This window comes from Poecilia formosa, unplaced genomic scaffold, assembly GCF_000485575.1.
Source record: "Poecilia formosa unplaced genomic scaffold, Poecilia_formosa-5.1.2 Scaffold217, whole genome shotgun sequence".
Taxonomy (NCBI): domain Eukaryota; kingdom Metazoa; phylum Chordata; class Actinopteri; order Cyprinodontiformes; family Poeciliidae; genus Poecilia; species Poecilia formosa.
Genome location: NW_006800156.1, coordinates 804,476 through 821,270, shown reverse-complemented (window position 1 = coordinate 821,270; position 16,795 = coordinate 804,476). Strand labels below are relative to the sequence as shown.

At 41.3% G+C, this 16,795-nt stretch overlaps 1 protein-coding gene and 1 long non-coding RNA gene across 4 annotated transcripts in view; one reads left to right on the top strand and one right to left on the bottom strand.

Annotated features, from left to right (window-relative positions):
- Nucleotides 1-802, top strand: part of LOC107838168 (uncharacterized) — a 19,382-nt gene extending 18,580 nt beyond the window's left edge. Inside the window, exon 3 of the long non-coding RNA XR_001664221.1 lies at nt 694-802. This is a non-coding gene — a long non-coding RNA (uncharacterized LOC107838168). The remainder of the gene's footprint in view (nt 1-693) is intronic.
- ttc39b (tetratricopeptide repeat domain 39B) overlaps nt 1-16,795 on the bottom strand; it is a 20,446-nt gene extending 3,651 nt beyond the window's left edge. For 2 of the 3 annotated variants that reach the window (XM_016679671.1, XM_016679672.1), the window contains exons 1-17: nt 16,379-16,639; nt 8,828-8,862; nt 7,983-8,087; nt 7,172-7,303; nt 6,395-6,465; nt 6,194-6,261; nt 5,776-5,840; nt 5,585-5,690; nt 5,053-5,118; nt 4,849-4,957; nt 4,685-4,752; nt 4,543-4,602; nt 3,262-3,423; nt 3,100-3,191; nt 2,596-2,716; nt 2,386-2,497; nt 1,590-1,738 (exon numbers count right to left, since the gene is read on the bottom strand). In XM_016679671.1, coding sequence (XP_016535157.1) covers nt 1,617-1,738; nt 2,386-2,497; nt 2,596-2,716; nt 3,100-3,191; nt 3,262-3,423; nt 4,543-4,602; nt 4,685-4,752; nt 4,849-4,957; nt 5,053-5,118; nt 5,585-5,690; nt 5,776-5,840; nt 6,194-6,261; nt 6,395-6,465; nt 7,172-7,303; nt 7,983-8,087; nt 8,828-8,862; nt 16,379-16,417 — 1,533 coding nt within the window. In that variant the 5' untranslated portion in view covers nt 16,418-16,639 and the 3' untranslated portion in view covers nt 1,590-1,616. Of the gene's footprint in view, nt 1-9; nt 259-1,399; nt 1,517-1,589; nt 1,739-2,385; nt 2,498-2,595; nt 2,717-3,099; nt 3,192-3,261; nt 3,424-4,542; nt 4,603-4,684; nt 4,753-4,848; nt 4,958-5,052; nt 5,119-5,584; nt 5,691-5,775; nt 5,841-6,193; nt 6,262-6,394; nt 6,466-7,171; nt 7,304-7,982; nt 8,088-8,827; nt 8,863-16,378 lie in introns of those variants that run through there. The other variant, XM_007568088.2, reaches the window with a different exon arrangement.

Below are 16,795 nucleotides of genomic sequence, written 5' to 3'. Positions count from 1 at the left end.
ATCTGTTAGTGTGAATGCTGAAGCGATCTGTTGGTGTGAATGCTGAAGCGATCTGTTGGTGTGAATGCTGAAGCGATCTGTTGGTGTGAATGCTGAAGCGATCTGTTGGTGTGAATGCTGAAGCGGAAGCGTGACGTGAACCGGACGTTTTCCAGCTGAGGTCACGGCGTGCTGACAGGCGAGCCTTTCAGGCTGCTGAGCGCCGCGTGGATCCTGAAGTGAAGCCTGGACTCCATGGAGTAATCCTTGTAGTTCGTCCTGACGGAGAACAAACGTCAGTCACTGCAGATAAACCGATTCTGTGATCCTAAATAGGCACTAAAAGCTGCTACGTCACACGGTGACTCTTTCAGGTCAAAGTTCAGATGAATAACTTTATATCTCAGTTGTTGATGTTTTTGCAGCAGTTTACTACAGGAGCAGGACAGAGATAAGCTGCAGAGGTGTGTGGTTTTACGTCAGAGCAAAGGCGACCCAAGGCTGCGTTCACATGAGCCCTCTGTTCAAACTCTGGTTCGTTTGACTAGAAGATCCGGTTCGTTTGGTGCAACTAAAACAAACGTTAGCGAGTTTAGCACTAGCGGGAGAAACGGCTCATGGTTTTCACCAGACTGAAGACAAATCCTCCAACTGATAAAATCTGACGCTGCTCCATTTCTGTTTATATTTTGTGAGGAAGGACGCTGCGTTCAGTGTCTTCTTCTAGGGTTTTGAGATGTTTCCTCCAGTGGTTCTTGGTGCAGCGCCCCCAGAGGTGAGGAGGGGAACATATTTTTCAGTTAGTTTTGATTGCTTGTCTCAGTGCAGTGAGAAAGAGAACCGGGTCTCAACTGGACTATCAGGTGTGACCCTAAGATGAAAGATTGTCTCAGATGACAAACTGGAGCGATTTGACATTTTGAAAATAAATTAGCTTATTTATTTCTAAAAAACTCTTGTTTTTTATATGTTTTATTGATAAGATGAGGTGTTTTTTTTTTGGCCGTATCAAACTTGGTTTATTTCTCAAACTGTAATGGAAACACTTTTTTCACATCACGAGTCTTAATCAACAAGCAGATATTGCTTCTGGCGAAAACCACAAAGAAGACAACAGGAAGTAGCTGGAGGATGATGGCGCAGAAAGTTTTTAAATGATTTGTCGAGTAAAACTTCTTCACGTGTTATTTTTGTTGAGTTTCTTATTTAACGGAAACATTGCATTTGTGAAATTATGGTTTTGTTTTTGACATTAGCAAAACATTGACAAAATTTTGTACACATTTGTAATGGAAACGCAGCTCATGTTTGTTTTTTAAGGCAAAACTGAGGATTTATTAAAGCAAAACTTGTGTTCATTTAAAACATGTTAACAGGTTTTAAATGTAATTAATGTCTGTTGAATCAAAGATGAACTTACTTGGCTTTCTCGATGTAAGAGGTGGCCTTAACGAAGTCGCCCTGTTGTTTGTACAGCAGACCCAACTCATAGAGGGAGAACGGGATCAGGTAGTGGTCGTACCTGATCCGACTCTCGCTGCAAACACACACAGATGTCAGCTTTACCAGGAGGACGTAAACAGCAGCAGGGAGAGGCTAAACCAGGTTATGTGTGTGTGTGTGTGTGTGTGTGTGTGTTACCTGGAGAGGACCTGTGTGAAGCAGAGCTCAGCCTGAAGCAACCTGCCCAGATGTTTCAGGCAGAGACCCTTCAGCATCTGGACCAGGCTGCTGTCATCTGGGTGGAACTCGGACGGATCTGAGAGACGGAAAGCAAACTGTTAGCATGTTAGCATGTGATGACGGACGGATCTGAGAGACGGAAAGCAAACTGTTAGCATGTTAGCATGTTAGCATGCTCATAAAGACTCTGACGTAAAGCTGGATGATGCTCCGTTTGAATTTTACTTCCTCACATCCTCAAAACAGCTTTTGTGTGTTAACTCCTGTAAGGCTTTCAAAAGTTGATCAGCTAATATCGTTTTTATTCGGTTAATTTCACTGTAAAGTCAGTTGAGACCAAAACACCAAACTGAAAACTTTTATCATCCAGATTTTGGTAGAAAGAAAGAAAAGAGAAAAATAATAAACCATGCGAAAGGAAATGATTGAGTTCATTTTAATTTATCATGTGATTAATTGATTTATAGTTCATTGCAGCAGGCATAGCTGCAGCATTTTGAGCTGCAGCATTTTGAGCTGCAGCATTTTGAGCTGCAGCCTTTTGAGCTGCAGCCTTTTGAGCTGCAGCCTTTTTCTGTTGCATTTATTTTTCTGTTTTGCAGTTTACATCGCGTCTGCCATGTTTTTTCTCTCCATAGAGGAGAGCAGATCTGGTTTTCATGTTTCCATGGGTAACCGTTACATCACTGGATGTTTCTAACAGAAGTGAATTGTTGAGCTCACTTGTGTCGTTGCGAAGCTGCTGCTCAGCTTTCTCGATGGTGACCAGCAGGGACTCGGTGTAGTCGGCTCTCTTCCCAACGATGTTGAAGCCGTTCCAGACGTACATCATCTCCTACAGACATAAACACAAATTCATCTTTATGACTGAGAATTTTTCCATTTTTCTCCGTCTGTTCCCAGTTTCAGTGGAGCTGGTGTTTGTTGGCGTACCAGAGCGGGGATGACCAGCGGGACGGGCTGAGCCGCTTTGTAGCGTCTGGATTTCCTCACTGCGAACTTCTCCATGGGAATCGACTTTCCGGCCAGCCGCTGTTTCAGCCCCTCCACCTGCCTGCACACAGAAACATCTTCACACCGCTGAGCCTAAAAAACGTTCAACCCTGCAGCAACGACAAACAAAACCTCAACAGACACATTTTTAGTTCCACTCCAGCCACAAATTATGGCTGAAAGAGGTTTTCAAAATGCTTTCACTCACGTTTTTAAGCTTATTTTGCCATACAATGAAAGTTTTTACACCATCAAACAAATATCTATTTCTTTATTTAATCTTTAGAAAAAGTGATTTCATGGTGAAAAACCTTTTCAAGTTTACTTCCAAACATGTCTGGCCTTCGTTAACTGAGACAATTAAAACATTCCTGCTTGTCTTTGAGTTTTTTTGTTTGTTACGACGGATATGATGACGGTTTATGGATGTGGAATAAAAACAACCTGAAGACTTCTACGATGTCTTCTCCAGTCTTCCTCACGTCATCTTCCGTCATCATGCTGAGGATCGCTGCTTTCTGGTACATATAGATCGCCTACAAACAACAGACACACCGATGAGCCTCTGAGTTTGTTCAGGCTGTGAGGACCTGCAGCAGGGCTGACCTTTGACCAGCGGCTCTCTTTGCACAGCAGGTCAGCGTATCGGTACGCCTGCTGCCACTCCTGCTGGAAGGAGTGAGTCCACATCAGCTCCCAGTAACACAGGTGGTGGATCTGCTTCCACTCCTGCTGGCTGCTGATGCACTCCTCAAACCTGGACCGCGCCTTCAGCAGAGAGCGGATCTTTAAACACGCGGCTCAAACATTTTAAACAACGAGTTTAAAGTTTCAGCGTCTGGTAAAAGTTACACAACAAGCAGGGAGAAATCAGACGCATCATCTGAAACGTTCTGGGAATATTTAGCTTGAAATCTTACAAAAATTATGAAAGAGTAAATAGATGTTTTTTAATATTTCTTTAGAAACATGGTTTTAAAAAGAAGAAACTTTTTTTGCTATATTGGTAAAAACGATGATCTGTACTACAAGTAAATACTTTAATATTTGGAGAAAGTTGTGTTTTGGAAGCTCAAGTAAATTTTAAACATATATAGTTACATATCTAAGCCATTGTTTATGTCACGTCTCAGTGATGACTTAAGTTGGATGAAATGTGACTGAAGACACTTTGCAAACTATAAGATACATATCAAATTTAATTCCACATATAAAAGTGGAAAAAACATCTGATTTGTCTTCGTTGAAAGATTCGGGCCATTCAGGCTGCAGTGAAACAATCGGATGAACCTGCTGCACGAACGTGGAATAAAACTTAAAATGCCAAAGATCTAATATTTAGAGGAAGGTGTTATTAAAAAATAAAGTTTAAAAAGCTTTTAAAAGTTCAGGAAGATGAACTTCATGCCAAACTTTTTCTGTTTTGCTCTTACTTCTGTCAAAAATAATGTAAGAATAGAAAATACAACAGTAAATAGATTAAATTTATAAATGTAATACTTTATTTAGGTTTATGTTAGAGATGAGATCAGTGATGGGGAAAACGTGGATCATGATATGAATGAGTATTTTCTAGATAAGAACAGATTATGTTAGAAAACATTACAAACTAGCAGGTTTTACAAATATCACCTATCACTATCGAGTCTTTTTTCCTGTTTGTTTCATAAAAGTGTCAATAAAAATTAGGGATTGAAATTAGTCGTCTTCTAAAAACTGCTGGGTTTATTTTTGGGCTCTGATTGTGAGTAGTGACAGATTAACAGCCAAAACGAAGCCGTTATAGGTTGAGTTTCAGTTTTTAAGGTCACTTTGCAATAAACGGATCAAGATGTTGTAAAAATAAACGTTTATACTGCACAGCTCTGAGAGTCTAAATGAACGAACCTTGTCAAAGTTTCCTCGCAGGGTGGCGACGCGAGCGGAGTAGAAGAGGATTATGGAGCCCTGAAAGAAACAAAAACCATAAATCCATCTATCAATCCCAATTGATCAATACGTAATCGAACAGAGTCTCTGTTGGTCTCACTTTGGGGTATTTTTGTTGGTACGGCTCCAGCAGAGCTTCGGCCTCCGTCAGGTTCCCCTCCCCAGTTCCTTACATCAAAAACAGAAACGAGCAACTGAAAACCGATGAAGTGAAATATTCAGGTTAGGACGTCAAACAAATAGAGATTTGTAGAAATTTCCTACCCAGGATCAGCGACACGTATGTGTTATAGAAGAGCAGCGTCAGCACGCAGATTATGGAGCGCAGACTTTGGCTGGCTGCTCCCTCCCTCAGCTGAGACAAACCAAAACCCTGCAGGAGAAACGGGCAGTGAGACGGCCACCTCTCTTCCTGACACGGACATTCGGGTCCTGCTTTAATGAAATATCTGCAGACGAAAAACTCACCCTGTTTCCTGAGAAGCCAATAAACTCCAACAACCTTAAAATCTTCTGAGGAAGGAGAGACAACATCTGGAACAAAGAATCAGATTCAAAGATTCATTAACAAAGTACAGCTAAATATAATTTATAGTGTATAATTTAAATCTTTTAAAACTTTAGGAATGTTTGTCGATATGCTGATGATACAGTGACAAATGCAGCAGAATCCAAAAAATGGGCAAACATTTAAAGACCCCGTATATGTGTTTGTGTTTAAAAACCCAATAAACTCCAACAACCTTAAAATCTACTGAGGAAGGAGAGACATTTAAAATGAACAAAGAAATCAAACTGAAGGAATTCATTAATAATGTACACCTAATTATAATTTGTATCCTTTGTACTGTAAAACTTTAGGAATGTTTGCCGATATGCTGATGATACAGTGATAATCGCAGCAGAATCCAAAATATGAGCTTTTCTGTGTTTAAAAACAGAAACGCTTTAGAAAACCTTCACATCAGTTTAAATTAATTTAACCATTTTCTTCACCCACCAGGTTAAACGAGCCGATGCCCAGCTTGACTCCGCCCTCAAACTGTTTGAACGAATTTAACTGCTCCGCCTTGTCCTGGCTGATGTTCAGCAGGTTCTGACAGTCCCTGACGAGAAGCACAGAGCCTGATGTTATATTATGTAAACGATGTCTCTGATGGAGGCAGCTTCAGCTGTTCCTTCATCACTCACTTGTAGATTTGGTAGCTTGTTCGAATCTTAATTCCTCCCTTTATGAAACTGATCATGTTCTCATCCTGGAAAATAAGGACAGAAAAGACGAGTTTATTTACACTAAACTGACATCAGCAGCCGTTAAATCTTAGGTTTTCCTGTCAGATTTAAAAGTTGGCAGAACCTTCACACCTGTTGGCTTTAACTTCAAAAAACATTTTGACTTTAAGAAACAAGTGATGAAGCAAAGTGGACAAAGAGGAAACTTCCACAAAAACTACTGCAAGAAAACCACTTAATTTACAAAAATTCATCCTACATGAAGGCGAGTTTATTTATTAATTTATCAGTGGGTAACATGTTGTCATCAGTGATTTTATTGAGGGATGAACATGATTCAAATACGTTGAGCTGATTTAATACCAGTGACTCTGACCTGTATGAAAGTGAGCGTTGCTTTCTGCAGAAGGCACTCGGCGTAGCAGAGCTCTGCGTGCATTTCCTCTGCAACACAAAGACAGGCCACGGTTTTCTACGGCTTTCTGGTTCTACTGCCCAGTTAAACCCAGTGGTTCCCAGTTAAACCAGTGGTTCCCAGTTAAATCCAGTGGTTCCCAGTTAAACCAGTGGTTCGTACCTTCCTGTAAGCTGGACTGCTTGCTGATCAGGCTGGACAGAGAAACGACCACCGAGTTTCTCTTTCTGAACCTGCAGAAACATTTCAGAGTCTTTGGTTCCTGCTGCAGGTTTTCTGGTCACATGAGACCAAAAGGCAACATTTTTATCTCGGTACAAACTCAGAGGTACAGAGGAGTCGACCCAGTGTCCCTGAACACACCGTCCAGAGGCTGAAACATGGTGGTGGCTGCATCATGCTGGAGAGAAACCTGCTAACTGACTGCAGACTAGCATGAAGTCCAGATTTCCAGCAGGACAACTGGTGGAGATTATTATTGGATGGTTTAATTCAGAGCATCTTCATGCATCAGAATGGTCTAGTTAAAGTCTAAATATAAGTGGAAACCTGTGAGAAGCCTTGAAAACTGACATTCACAGATTCAATCCAACCAATCTGACTGAGCTTGAGTGAAAATGGCGCCGCCTAGTGTCACAAATATGTACAACTCTGTGTTGGTTCCATCAAATCCAAACGAAATGCAGTGAAGTTTGTTTCTGTAACCAAAGATGTGAAAAAGTTTCAGACATATAAACGTCAGAGGAACTGGATGTAGTTCACGATACTTCAGCCAAACTGGGCCGACTCACCGGTACCATCAAACCCATCAGATGGAAACCAGTTCAGGACTTTATCAGAACAGAGTTCAGCTGAAACTGACCCACAGTTCTGATGCGTGTTGATGTGAAATGTGACGTTTGTTCCTGGCGGCGGTCAGGTTAAAGGCGGCCATCTTACCGGTGGCAGGTCTGCAGCGCCTGCTTGATGGTCTCCATGGCCGTCTGGATGTCCTTCTGGTCAAAGGTCATGGTGGCCTGCATGACCAGGATGCTGCTGTAGCCCAGAGCGTGGTACATGCTGTGCTTCCACCTGAACACACAACGGGTCGGTTAGGACCGCAGAACCAGAACACAGCGACCCAAAACGGGACTGGAGCCAGTTCAGGGACGGAACGACGACCAGTTCTGATGGAGGGGAGGAACCAGTGAGGAACTGGTTTGATTCCAACCAGGAGAGGAAAGAAAGGAGGTGACAGGACGCAAGGAGGGATGGAAGGAAAGGAGGAATTGTGGCAAGGAAGCAGAGGAGAAAAAACAACAACAAGATAAACAACAAAGAATAGAAGGAAGGAGAATACAATTTAGGAAGAACACAAGGAAAGGTTTTGAATAAGGGATTTAGGATAAAATGATAGAGGGATAGAAAAAGATGAAAAAATAAAGACACAAGGAATAAAACAACAAGGAAGTCAACAGGATGCTGAATAGTTTAATTATCTAATTATGGAAGGTGGGTGTCTAGTTAAATCCTGAAAACCTCCAATGGGTGAATTAAAACAATTCAGCAAAGAAGAAGAAGAGGAAGAAGAATGTGTTTAAATTCCTTTCACAATAAAAGACTCATTGTTGGGCATCAGCTGGAAACCAGTAATTAGATTAAGGGAAATTTATTTTCACACAGGATTCTCCCCTAGAAAAACATCTGGGATTTACTTTAGGTTATTTTTCCGACATCAACACGAGTTTGACGAGTTTGAAAAGAGCCTCACCACGGCTTCAGCAGGTCCAGAGCCTGAGAGAACCTGTTGTTGAGGACGAGGTTGAGAGCGCACTGAGTCTCCTGGATGGCAGTCTGCAGGTCCATCTGACAAGCCCTGCACACGCACACGCACACACACACACGCACGCACGCACGCACGCACGCACGCACGCACGCACGCACGCACGCACGGAGATAAATGAAACCAACAGCACAGGAAGAGTCTGTTAGATTTTATAACCCTCACTGCTCTCTAGTGTCTTGTTTTCTAACAGTGATGGGGGGAAGGATCTGTGATCTTTGCGTCTTTGTGCACCCGGACGCAGCAGCTCTCTAGTTCTCAACATTCTAGGATATATTGGCAAACACAAGAACATAAAGTTTTAGAGTCAGACTAAACACTAAAACTTTATGTTTTAAGAAACAGCTCTCACTGTTGTATGCATCATTTATATGCAGTACCTGGCGGACCACCAGGGGGCGCCCACAGATCACGGTATGTGTAAAACTCAACAACACTGAGAAACAACGCTTTTATAAACGTGTGAAAGGCAAAAGATGTGTACTGCACATAACTATTTGTACTAACATTGTGAGTAAACCTAAATTTAATTCAAGACTTTGACATAAAATAACAAAATTACAAGAAAATACAGTTTTATAAAAGTGGCCCAGTTGGTCTGGTCAAGTTCTGGTCCTCACATGACATAAGAACAAACACACACTGACCAATCAACACCAAAAGTGACAAAGCGAGAGACAGAAGGAGAAGCTGCAGCCTTACAGGAAGTGAAAACGACACAGAGAGACATTTTCAGCTCTTATAACACTGTGTGTTAGTAAGTGCGTACTTACGAAGGTATCCGATCGAAGGCATCCTCAAAGCAGTCCTGAAACAGAAACACTGAGGTGAGCTAGCTGCTCTGCTTCACGAAAAATCCTCACAAACGGATCAAACACTTTAGATACAGGATCATCACAGCTCAGCACAAACCCTCTGCTACAACATATTTTGGTGAAATGTTGAAACACACATTACATTTTGATCACTTTTAATCCCTCACGGTGTCTAAATATCAAAAAATACCAAAAATAACCCTTTGAACCAAAATGGCCGCCTCCCTCTACAGTAAAACCTTTGCTTTGCAGCATTTTGTAACAGTTTGGGTGTGCAGGGTGTCGGCTGGAGACGTGGCCTGGTCCGGAAAGCAAACCGCTAAAGGATCTGCTATGATGCAAATTAAGCAAAGCTCGTAAACAAAGTCCTCAGAAAACCAGAGTCTCACATTTCAAATCTTAGTTTTCACTCTTAGAGAGGAAATCGTTACACAAAAATATTCTGTTTTGCTCAAAACTAATCTGCATTTCATTTTCAAATACAAAACCATCCTGCCCACCTCCACCTGTATGGATTTTCCCAAAGCATATTTGTGCGGCTTCAACATGAGTAAAGTAAACCTCACAGTGTTTCTTCAGAGCCTCAGTAACAGGCTAATAATAGCTGTCCAGCAGCTCCTTACATAACCGCATCCAGCTGCAGCCACAGCCTCATAAAGAACAACTCTGCCTGCAGGCTGCAGCCATCCAGCCTCCACCGTCCAGACCAGCCGCGCTGCACAGCCGGCCTGAGCCATCAGCCGCGCATCGAAGGGAAACACTCAATATGAATCTGCTCACTGTGCATAAGCAGGTCAAACTGCAGGGAGCTGTGGACATGATGCAAGCAGTACGGACATTTCTAAACCTGAGCTCAGTCAAGATTAAACACATAATTCTGAAAATGTAAAGACACAGAAAACATTTAGCAAAGAATAATGTCTTATAAAATGGTACAAAAGCTACAAAAATGGAAATAAACACAAAACTTACATTTTGATAAAGAAAAAACCAAACAAAACAAAACAACCTCCAAATCAATCTGTTGCAGCTCTATAGATTAAAAATAAAGGATTTATCTCTACAAAGGTATTTAAAAGTTCTTACAAAACACATAAAAAGAAACATATTTGGTAAATCACTCAGTGAACAGAGTGAAGGAGGAGACAGTGAATGTACGTCAACAAGCTAAACGTAGCATTTAAGCTAACTTTAGCCTCCATGCTAGCGGGAGTAAGTCAGAGTTAGCCAACATGCTAGAGACAAAAACAGCTTCAGAAATAGAAAACAACCAGAAAACAAAGTAAAGCAACAGCAACCTAAAGCATGCTCTCAGAAATGTTTCTAAATAACTGAAGGACAAATTAAATAAAAGCAGAAATGATATTTTCCATCTTATCCTGGTCAACGGGTTGGTAGACAAAATATGTTGGGTTTAAAAAGCAAATAAAATATGTTCAATATGCTCAGTTCAAAATAATAAATGTGCTTTTGTGTGCTACAATTAGCTTTATTTTGTTGGACTGACCATTAAAAACAAGTACAACACACACACACACACACACACACACACACACACACACACACACACACACACACTTCCCAGAATACTTTCAGGAAACATTAATCATAATTCCGTCCAAACAGTCACTTTCACACCCTCGTTTCAGACGCATCACTTCCTGTCTGTTAAAGCAGACTCTGTCAGGTTTCAGTCTGCTTCCAGCATTCACAGCATTCCTCACAGCAGCACCATAAGCTCCTACTGTGTGCGTCTAAAAACAGGCAACTGTTGTTGAATCAGCCAGGCCAGCATGTTACAACACAACACAAGTCTCTAACAACCGGACGCTGATGACCTGTGAGCAGGACAGGGAGGAGACGACGAAGCTCTGATTTAGGTGTTGGTACAGCTAGCTTAGCAAGTATAGCTAGTTAGCTAGATATGCCAGTAGGACAGGCAGGTAGAAAGCAAGATGGCCAGTCAATGGACAGGTAGGCAGCTACTGAGCTAGGTGGCCGGGTCAGGGGGTAGATGGTCAGGAACCAGCTAACCAGGAGAAAAGGTAAGTACCTGTCTTCCTTTGAATGGGAAAGTAACAAGGTCAAAGGGTAACTAGTCAGGAGATAGAGACAGCCAGGTCAACGGGTTGGTAGCCAGGTCAACAGGTTGGTTGCCAGGTCAACNGCCAGGTCAACGGGTTGGTAGCCAGGTCAACAGGTTGGTTGCCAGGTCAACAGGTTGGTTGCCAGGTTAGGGGGCAGGTAGATCTGACCTAACGATCTACCAGGGGGTAAATAGTGAGGTGGGTAGGTAGAGAACTAGATAGGCTGGTAATGAGGTAGTTTGGCAGGTAAGAAGGTAGGTTATGAACTCATTAATTCATGCATTCACAAAAGCGACTGTATCGGCGCCATCAGGCCCTCTGACCACCAACATCATGCCAGGTGGGTGGAGCTGCAGACGGTGCACAAAGACTGAGGCAGACGGAGGGGGTTCCAACTAATTTTTAATTACAACAATAATTTAGTACTTTCACTCTGCAGAAGTGCAGAACCGGTAAATTCACACATCTAAATTCTTTCATCTTTACATATGAGCTTTAAAATGACCAGCATCCCTCTTAAAGTGTCTAAGCATCAACTGGATTACTAACTAGTAATCCAGTTACTAAGTGACCAAGATGGTAACTATGAGTTAAGACCAGAGAGGAAACAGATAAAACCAGGCACTGCACCTTTAGAAACACGGAGCGTTCAGAGACAGACAGGTTCTCCAGTAACAGCTGCACCTTTCATTAATTAGTCAGGACCTTCATGCTGCGTCCGATTACCGGCCACATGCTCTATAAACCACCAGGAAGGACCAGAAGCAAAGACTTCAAAAGCCCAGAGGAAACCAGACAAAGGTTTTATTCTTCCCAAAAGAGGAATAAACTTTCTCACACATCCGGAGGAAACTTTGTCCTGTGTGGTGGGATTTTATTGACCCATCTGAAGGATTAAACACTTGGTCTTATCTTTAAAAACCGTCTAATACTGCAGCAGACGTATCTATTCTTCTCTTCACTGACAGAAAACCAACTCAAACTCAACACAATCCAAGGTACAGAATCAAACAGGAAACTAAAGGATGTTCTGCTAAAGAAGCCAAATTCTGTCACCATTCATCACTTCAAGCTCTCTGTCTGTTGACAGTAAGCTAAAGTTTTCTCTTAGCTGTTAATAAGAAGTAAAAAGGATTAAAACAGAAATAAAACGTCATGTTGATGCCATGCATGGATGGATGTTTCGTGTCTCTGGTAAGGCAAAGAGCCGTCAGCGACCGGCAGCGTCTGCGATGTCAGAACTTATCCAGCGTTTTCTCTTTATTGCATCGACTCTTTTTCTGAAAATTCAACAAACAGAAAAACAAATAAACCTCTCAAGCGACAGTAAAAACCTAAAAGTGAGAAAGTTATTTTTGAATTTTGTCATTTCAACCTTTTCTGCTGCGAAACGTCAAAATGTGAATAAAAACGTTGACGGAAACACGTCAACCTGTCTCGTCATTTTTCTATTCCAGAGAATCTCAAAGTTCAAAAAGCAAATTAATGTCAGTTCAGGGTTTAATAATCCTGCAATATGAAACTAAAGTCTTTCTACCAACAACTTTACTCAGAAAATCTCTACAAACACCAAATTTGTGGTTTTTAGAAATCTTTTATTCATGGAATCCACTAAAAATGTGAAGAAATAAACGCAGCTAAACACATTTTTAAACATTTTGGCAGATTAACAACATATAAAATATAAAATATTGTCTTCAGCAAATTTGCACCAAAGTTTTTCTGCTGTTTTTATGAGTGATCATGTTTTTCACACAGATTACGACTCAACCTCATATTTCTGTCATGTCTTTAGATTTATAAGTCAGTTGTGTAGGTAAAGTGGCCTGAGTTGGCAAAGGGTCAAAGGTCATGGCACTGCACACTTGAACAGCGTTTTGTGCACATAGTTAATTGGTGTCTTTGTGTTTTTATGGCGTTTCTGCGCCGCGTCAGCAACGAGAACCTTTATCCCAGTTTCCATAAACTCAGTTAGTCTCACATTCCTGAGCTTAACGAGCGTCAGCTGAGTTCCCCCGAAACGCGACGAGCCTGAATGAAGCTTCCAGAGATCAGATTAGAGCCGAGCTGAAGAAAAAAATATCGTTCCGTTTCTGGTTTTTTATTCTCGTTACATTTCACAGGCAAATAAAATAAACTTCATTCTAACAAAACAGAGTCTGGATCTGAAGGCAGATCACCAGATAATCCAAGATAATCCAAGACTAACATCATAAAACCTGCAGAAAAAGAGACTTTCTGCAGAGTTAAAGCCACAAAACGTATCAGAAATATTTCCAGTTTGTGGAAAATCGTTTCCAAATGGAAGAAAATACTAAGAGATAAACTAAAACTGTTCATGTGCAGGAATGTGTCTCCGTAGCCTTAAGGAGGATTTTATGTTTTCAGTTTCTTTTGGTTATATTTAAATGTAGATTTTGTATTTTCAGCTTAAAAGTATAAATTGAATTCAAATTTGACATCATTACTTGAGATTTATTCAGATTTTAACATTAATCCTGTTAAAACATAATTGGTGGTACAGATTTAATCAAAACAAATATTAAAAATCTCCCTAATTTTCCAAGCAACAGGAAACATGTCCTTTAATCTGAAACTACGAGTGTTTTGTCTCTTAAGCTTCTTAGACGATCCATTAATTCAGACATAAGTCTAAGTAAACACTCCCTCTAGTTTATAATTAATGTAAAAAACCACACCGGCGCTGAGGTGAACTGGCACACCCCCAGTTTAAACAGAACAAAGCAGCTGGGAAACCAGACAGTCTGATAAAACCAGGTAAACTTTAATCCTTCAGTTTGAAACATTTCTCAGGTTCAGACAGGATGAACAGGAAGACAACAGGAACGAGTCGCCATGTTGTTCTGATGCAAACAGCTGGTGGCTGGATCAGCTCTGGTATTTACACACACACACACACACACACACACACACACACACACACACACACACACACACACACGCACACACACACACACACACAGCTGATTACACGCTGCTGATGGATCAGTTTAATAATCGGCTGGCTGTGAACGGCTCACCTGAGCCGGATTCATTTCAGCAGCTCTCAGTGGAAACAGGAATAAATGAGCCACAGAAGAAGAAGATGGAGAAAATAAGCACAGGAAACGATCCTGATGCAGACGAGGGGCTGAGACACTGCGCCTCATATAAGCTGTACTAAAACCTAAAGATGGGAGGCCGGACGCTCCGGACTCTCCGGACTCTCCGGCGCTCCGGATGCTCCGGACGCTCCGGATGCTCCGGACGCTGCATGGACTTCGTCCAAAGAGCCAACCAAGACTTCCTGTCAGTCTTTTATGAGCTCTATGAGGATCGATGCACAAATATGAAACCCGGGCCGACAGAAGAGCATTTCCACTACAAACAGATCTGTGTCTATATTCTGCTGATGATTGTGGTGTTTCTGTTAAATAAGACATTAAATAAAAATGACATGACTAAGTTTGTTCACACAATAAGTCTTCAAAAAACGTCACAATGACAAACAGTTTCACAGAGAACCTGAACGTTAAACCCTCTAATAGGAGCAGAGCTACTTCTACATCCTTTCACTCAGTTAAAGTAAAAAGCAGTCGTCCAAAAAATAACTGAAAAGGAATTTGGTAAAACGTCTACAATACTGCCATTAAATATTTAAAAATTACATCATCATACAGACCAAAGTGTAAAGTTAAGTGGAAATTTTGCTATTTTAAGAACGAAAATGACAATAATTCATATTAGTAACAAAAAATAACATCAGGCAAAATAAATGTCAGTTTCTTTCTTTATATAAAACTGATGAAACTTTAACAGAAGCTGTGTGTCTGTTTATGGTGGATCTTTGGTTAAAACAAAAATTTAACTCAAGAAAGAGTAAAAAGTCCAGCGTTGTGTAATAACAAGACATTTTCCCACATTATAAGTGAAATAATCTGTCAGTGGAAGTAGTACTTTTAAAAAATCGATATTAAGGAATTATTGACTTAAAACAATACCTTACATCTTGATGAAAGCTAGTTATAACTTAGATTTGTCTTATTTTCAGTGTAATAAGATATTTGCACCATAAACTAGACTGAAAATACTTGTTAGGATTTGGTGTTTTTGCAGTGCATTCTTGTGATTTTTCATCTGTCAGAGATTTTGTGAAAAACCTTTTACTGATTCTTCCATCTTGTTTTTGTTTCAGTTCTTTTATTTTGAGTTGAAGTTTTATGTACAGTATTTTTGTCCCATATATTTTAGTTTTTCTGAATGAGAACTGACTGCATGCATGTTGCTAAGCGTGGTCAGTCACTCCGCTCTCGTCTGAACCGGGTTAATTAGAAAAGAAAAGCCTCCCGGATCGTTTTTCCTGGGTTTTCCCATTTTAGCCCTGCGGCTGCAGCTAGAGCACAACTACACATTAAACCATGGAGAGAAACAGAGATCTGCCCCGAATCCTGCTTCAACGGGCAGCAGCCACAGAAAACATCTCAGCTTTTCTGTTACATGTAACCATGAAGAGCTGTGCAGTCGTTTCTGACTGACATTGAAATAGTAAGTAGGTCAAGAGGAAGTGGAAAATCTTGACTCTAACGAACGGGAAGGAAGTGAATCAGATAAAAAAAAAATCTTTCTATTTAAGTTAATTTCTCAAACTTAATAGAAAAATGTCAGCATGTGGATTTACAGAAGAACTCTGGATTATTTTGACTTTAAACGCTGTCATGTTTCTTCTAAATGGATGCAGTATTAGCATTCAAGCAGCCATTTTGCAAGAGGTTGGTGACAAGGATGTCGTCAAACCTTAAAGTTAAATCGTTAAAGCAGAAACAACCAAAACGTGACTCAGCAGGAATATTTTCAATTAATTTTTATCTAATAAAACGTTTCTACTTTTCAGTCAGTTCCACATTGATAAGTGGAGGGAATTTAACCTGGAGTAATGTACCATCTTTACCACTAGAGGGCACTACATCTGTCACACAGCACCTTTAATCCAAACTTAATTTAAATTGGGTGAAATTTGCTAAAATTACAAGTGAGAATCTGTGATTATTTCAGTGTTTTTACAGTGTGTGGAAGGATATCTGTGTTTTTTTCTATGTACCAAAGAATAAGAAGGTGTGACATTAAAGGAAAAGGTGTTTCAAAACCAGCCTGGTCAGGTTTACGTAACTCGTTTAAAAAGGTGTGTATTTTCTTAATCAGTCTGGTTTATTACCTCGTTATTTACATTTAAACGGTAATATTTGACAGAACATGTGAGGCAGAGCAGCTGAAGACGATGAGTGAAGGTTTTGTCAGGAACAGGATGTGACATCCCGGCTCCGGAGGGTTTTTGGGAAAATTTAAAGGAGGAAACCAGCCGGGATGTAACCGGAGCCTCCGGAGGTTAGGGACCGGCTGAAACGTGATAGCGGCGGGATCTCACCTCCTCCTCGGCGGCCGCCCCGTTGCCGACGTGGGCCATGTCTCCTGTCCGTCCTCCCGGAGCTGCGCTGCGGTCTGCGCGGCTTCAGGCGCGCCTGGCTGGCATGTCGCTGCGCCGCCCGGCCAGAACCCGTCCTGTGGCCGCGATGGGTCCGGAGTCAGGGGGTCCCGGTTCGTCCTTGCGCCTGTCGGACGCGGAGGTTCAGACTCTGCGGCTCTCTTCCGTGAAGAGCAAGACAGACACGCCTCCCACTTTTCATTTCTCCGCCCAGAGAAAGAGAGAGTGAGAGAAAAAAGAGAGGGAGAGGGAAAGAGAGACAGAGCGAGATAGAGAAAGGATGAGAGGAAGGAGAGAAGGGATGAATCTGCATCATTATTGCATAAAACACTGAATATCAATCTGCTGCAAATCCAAACT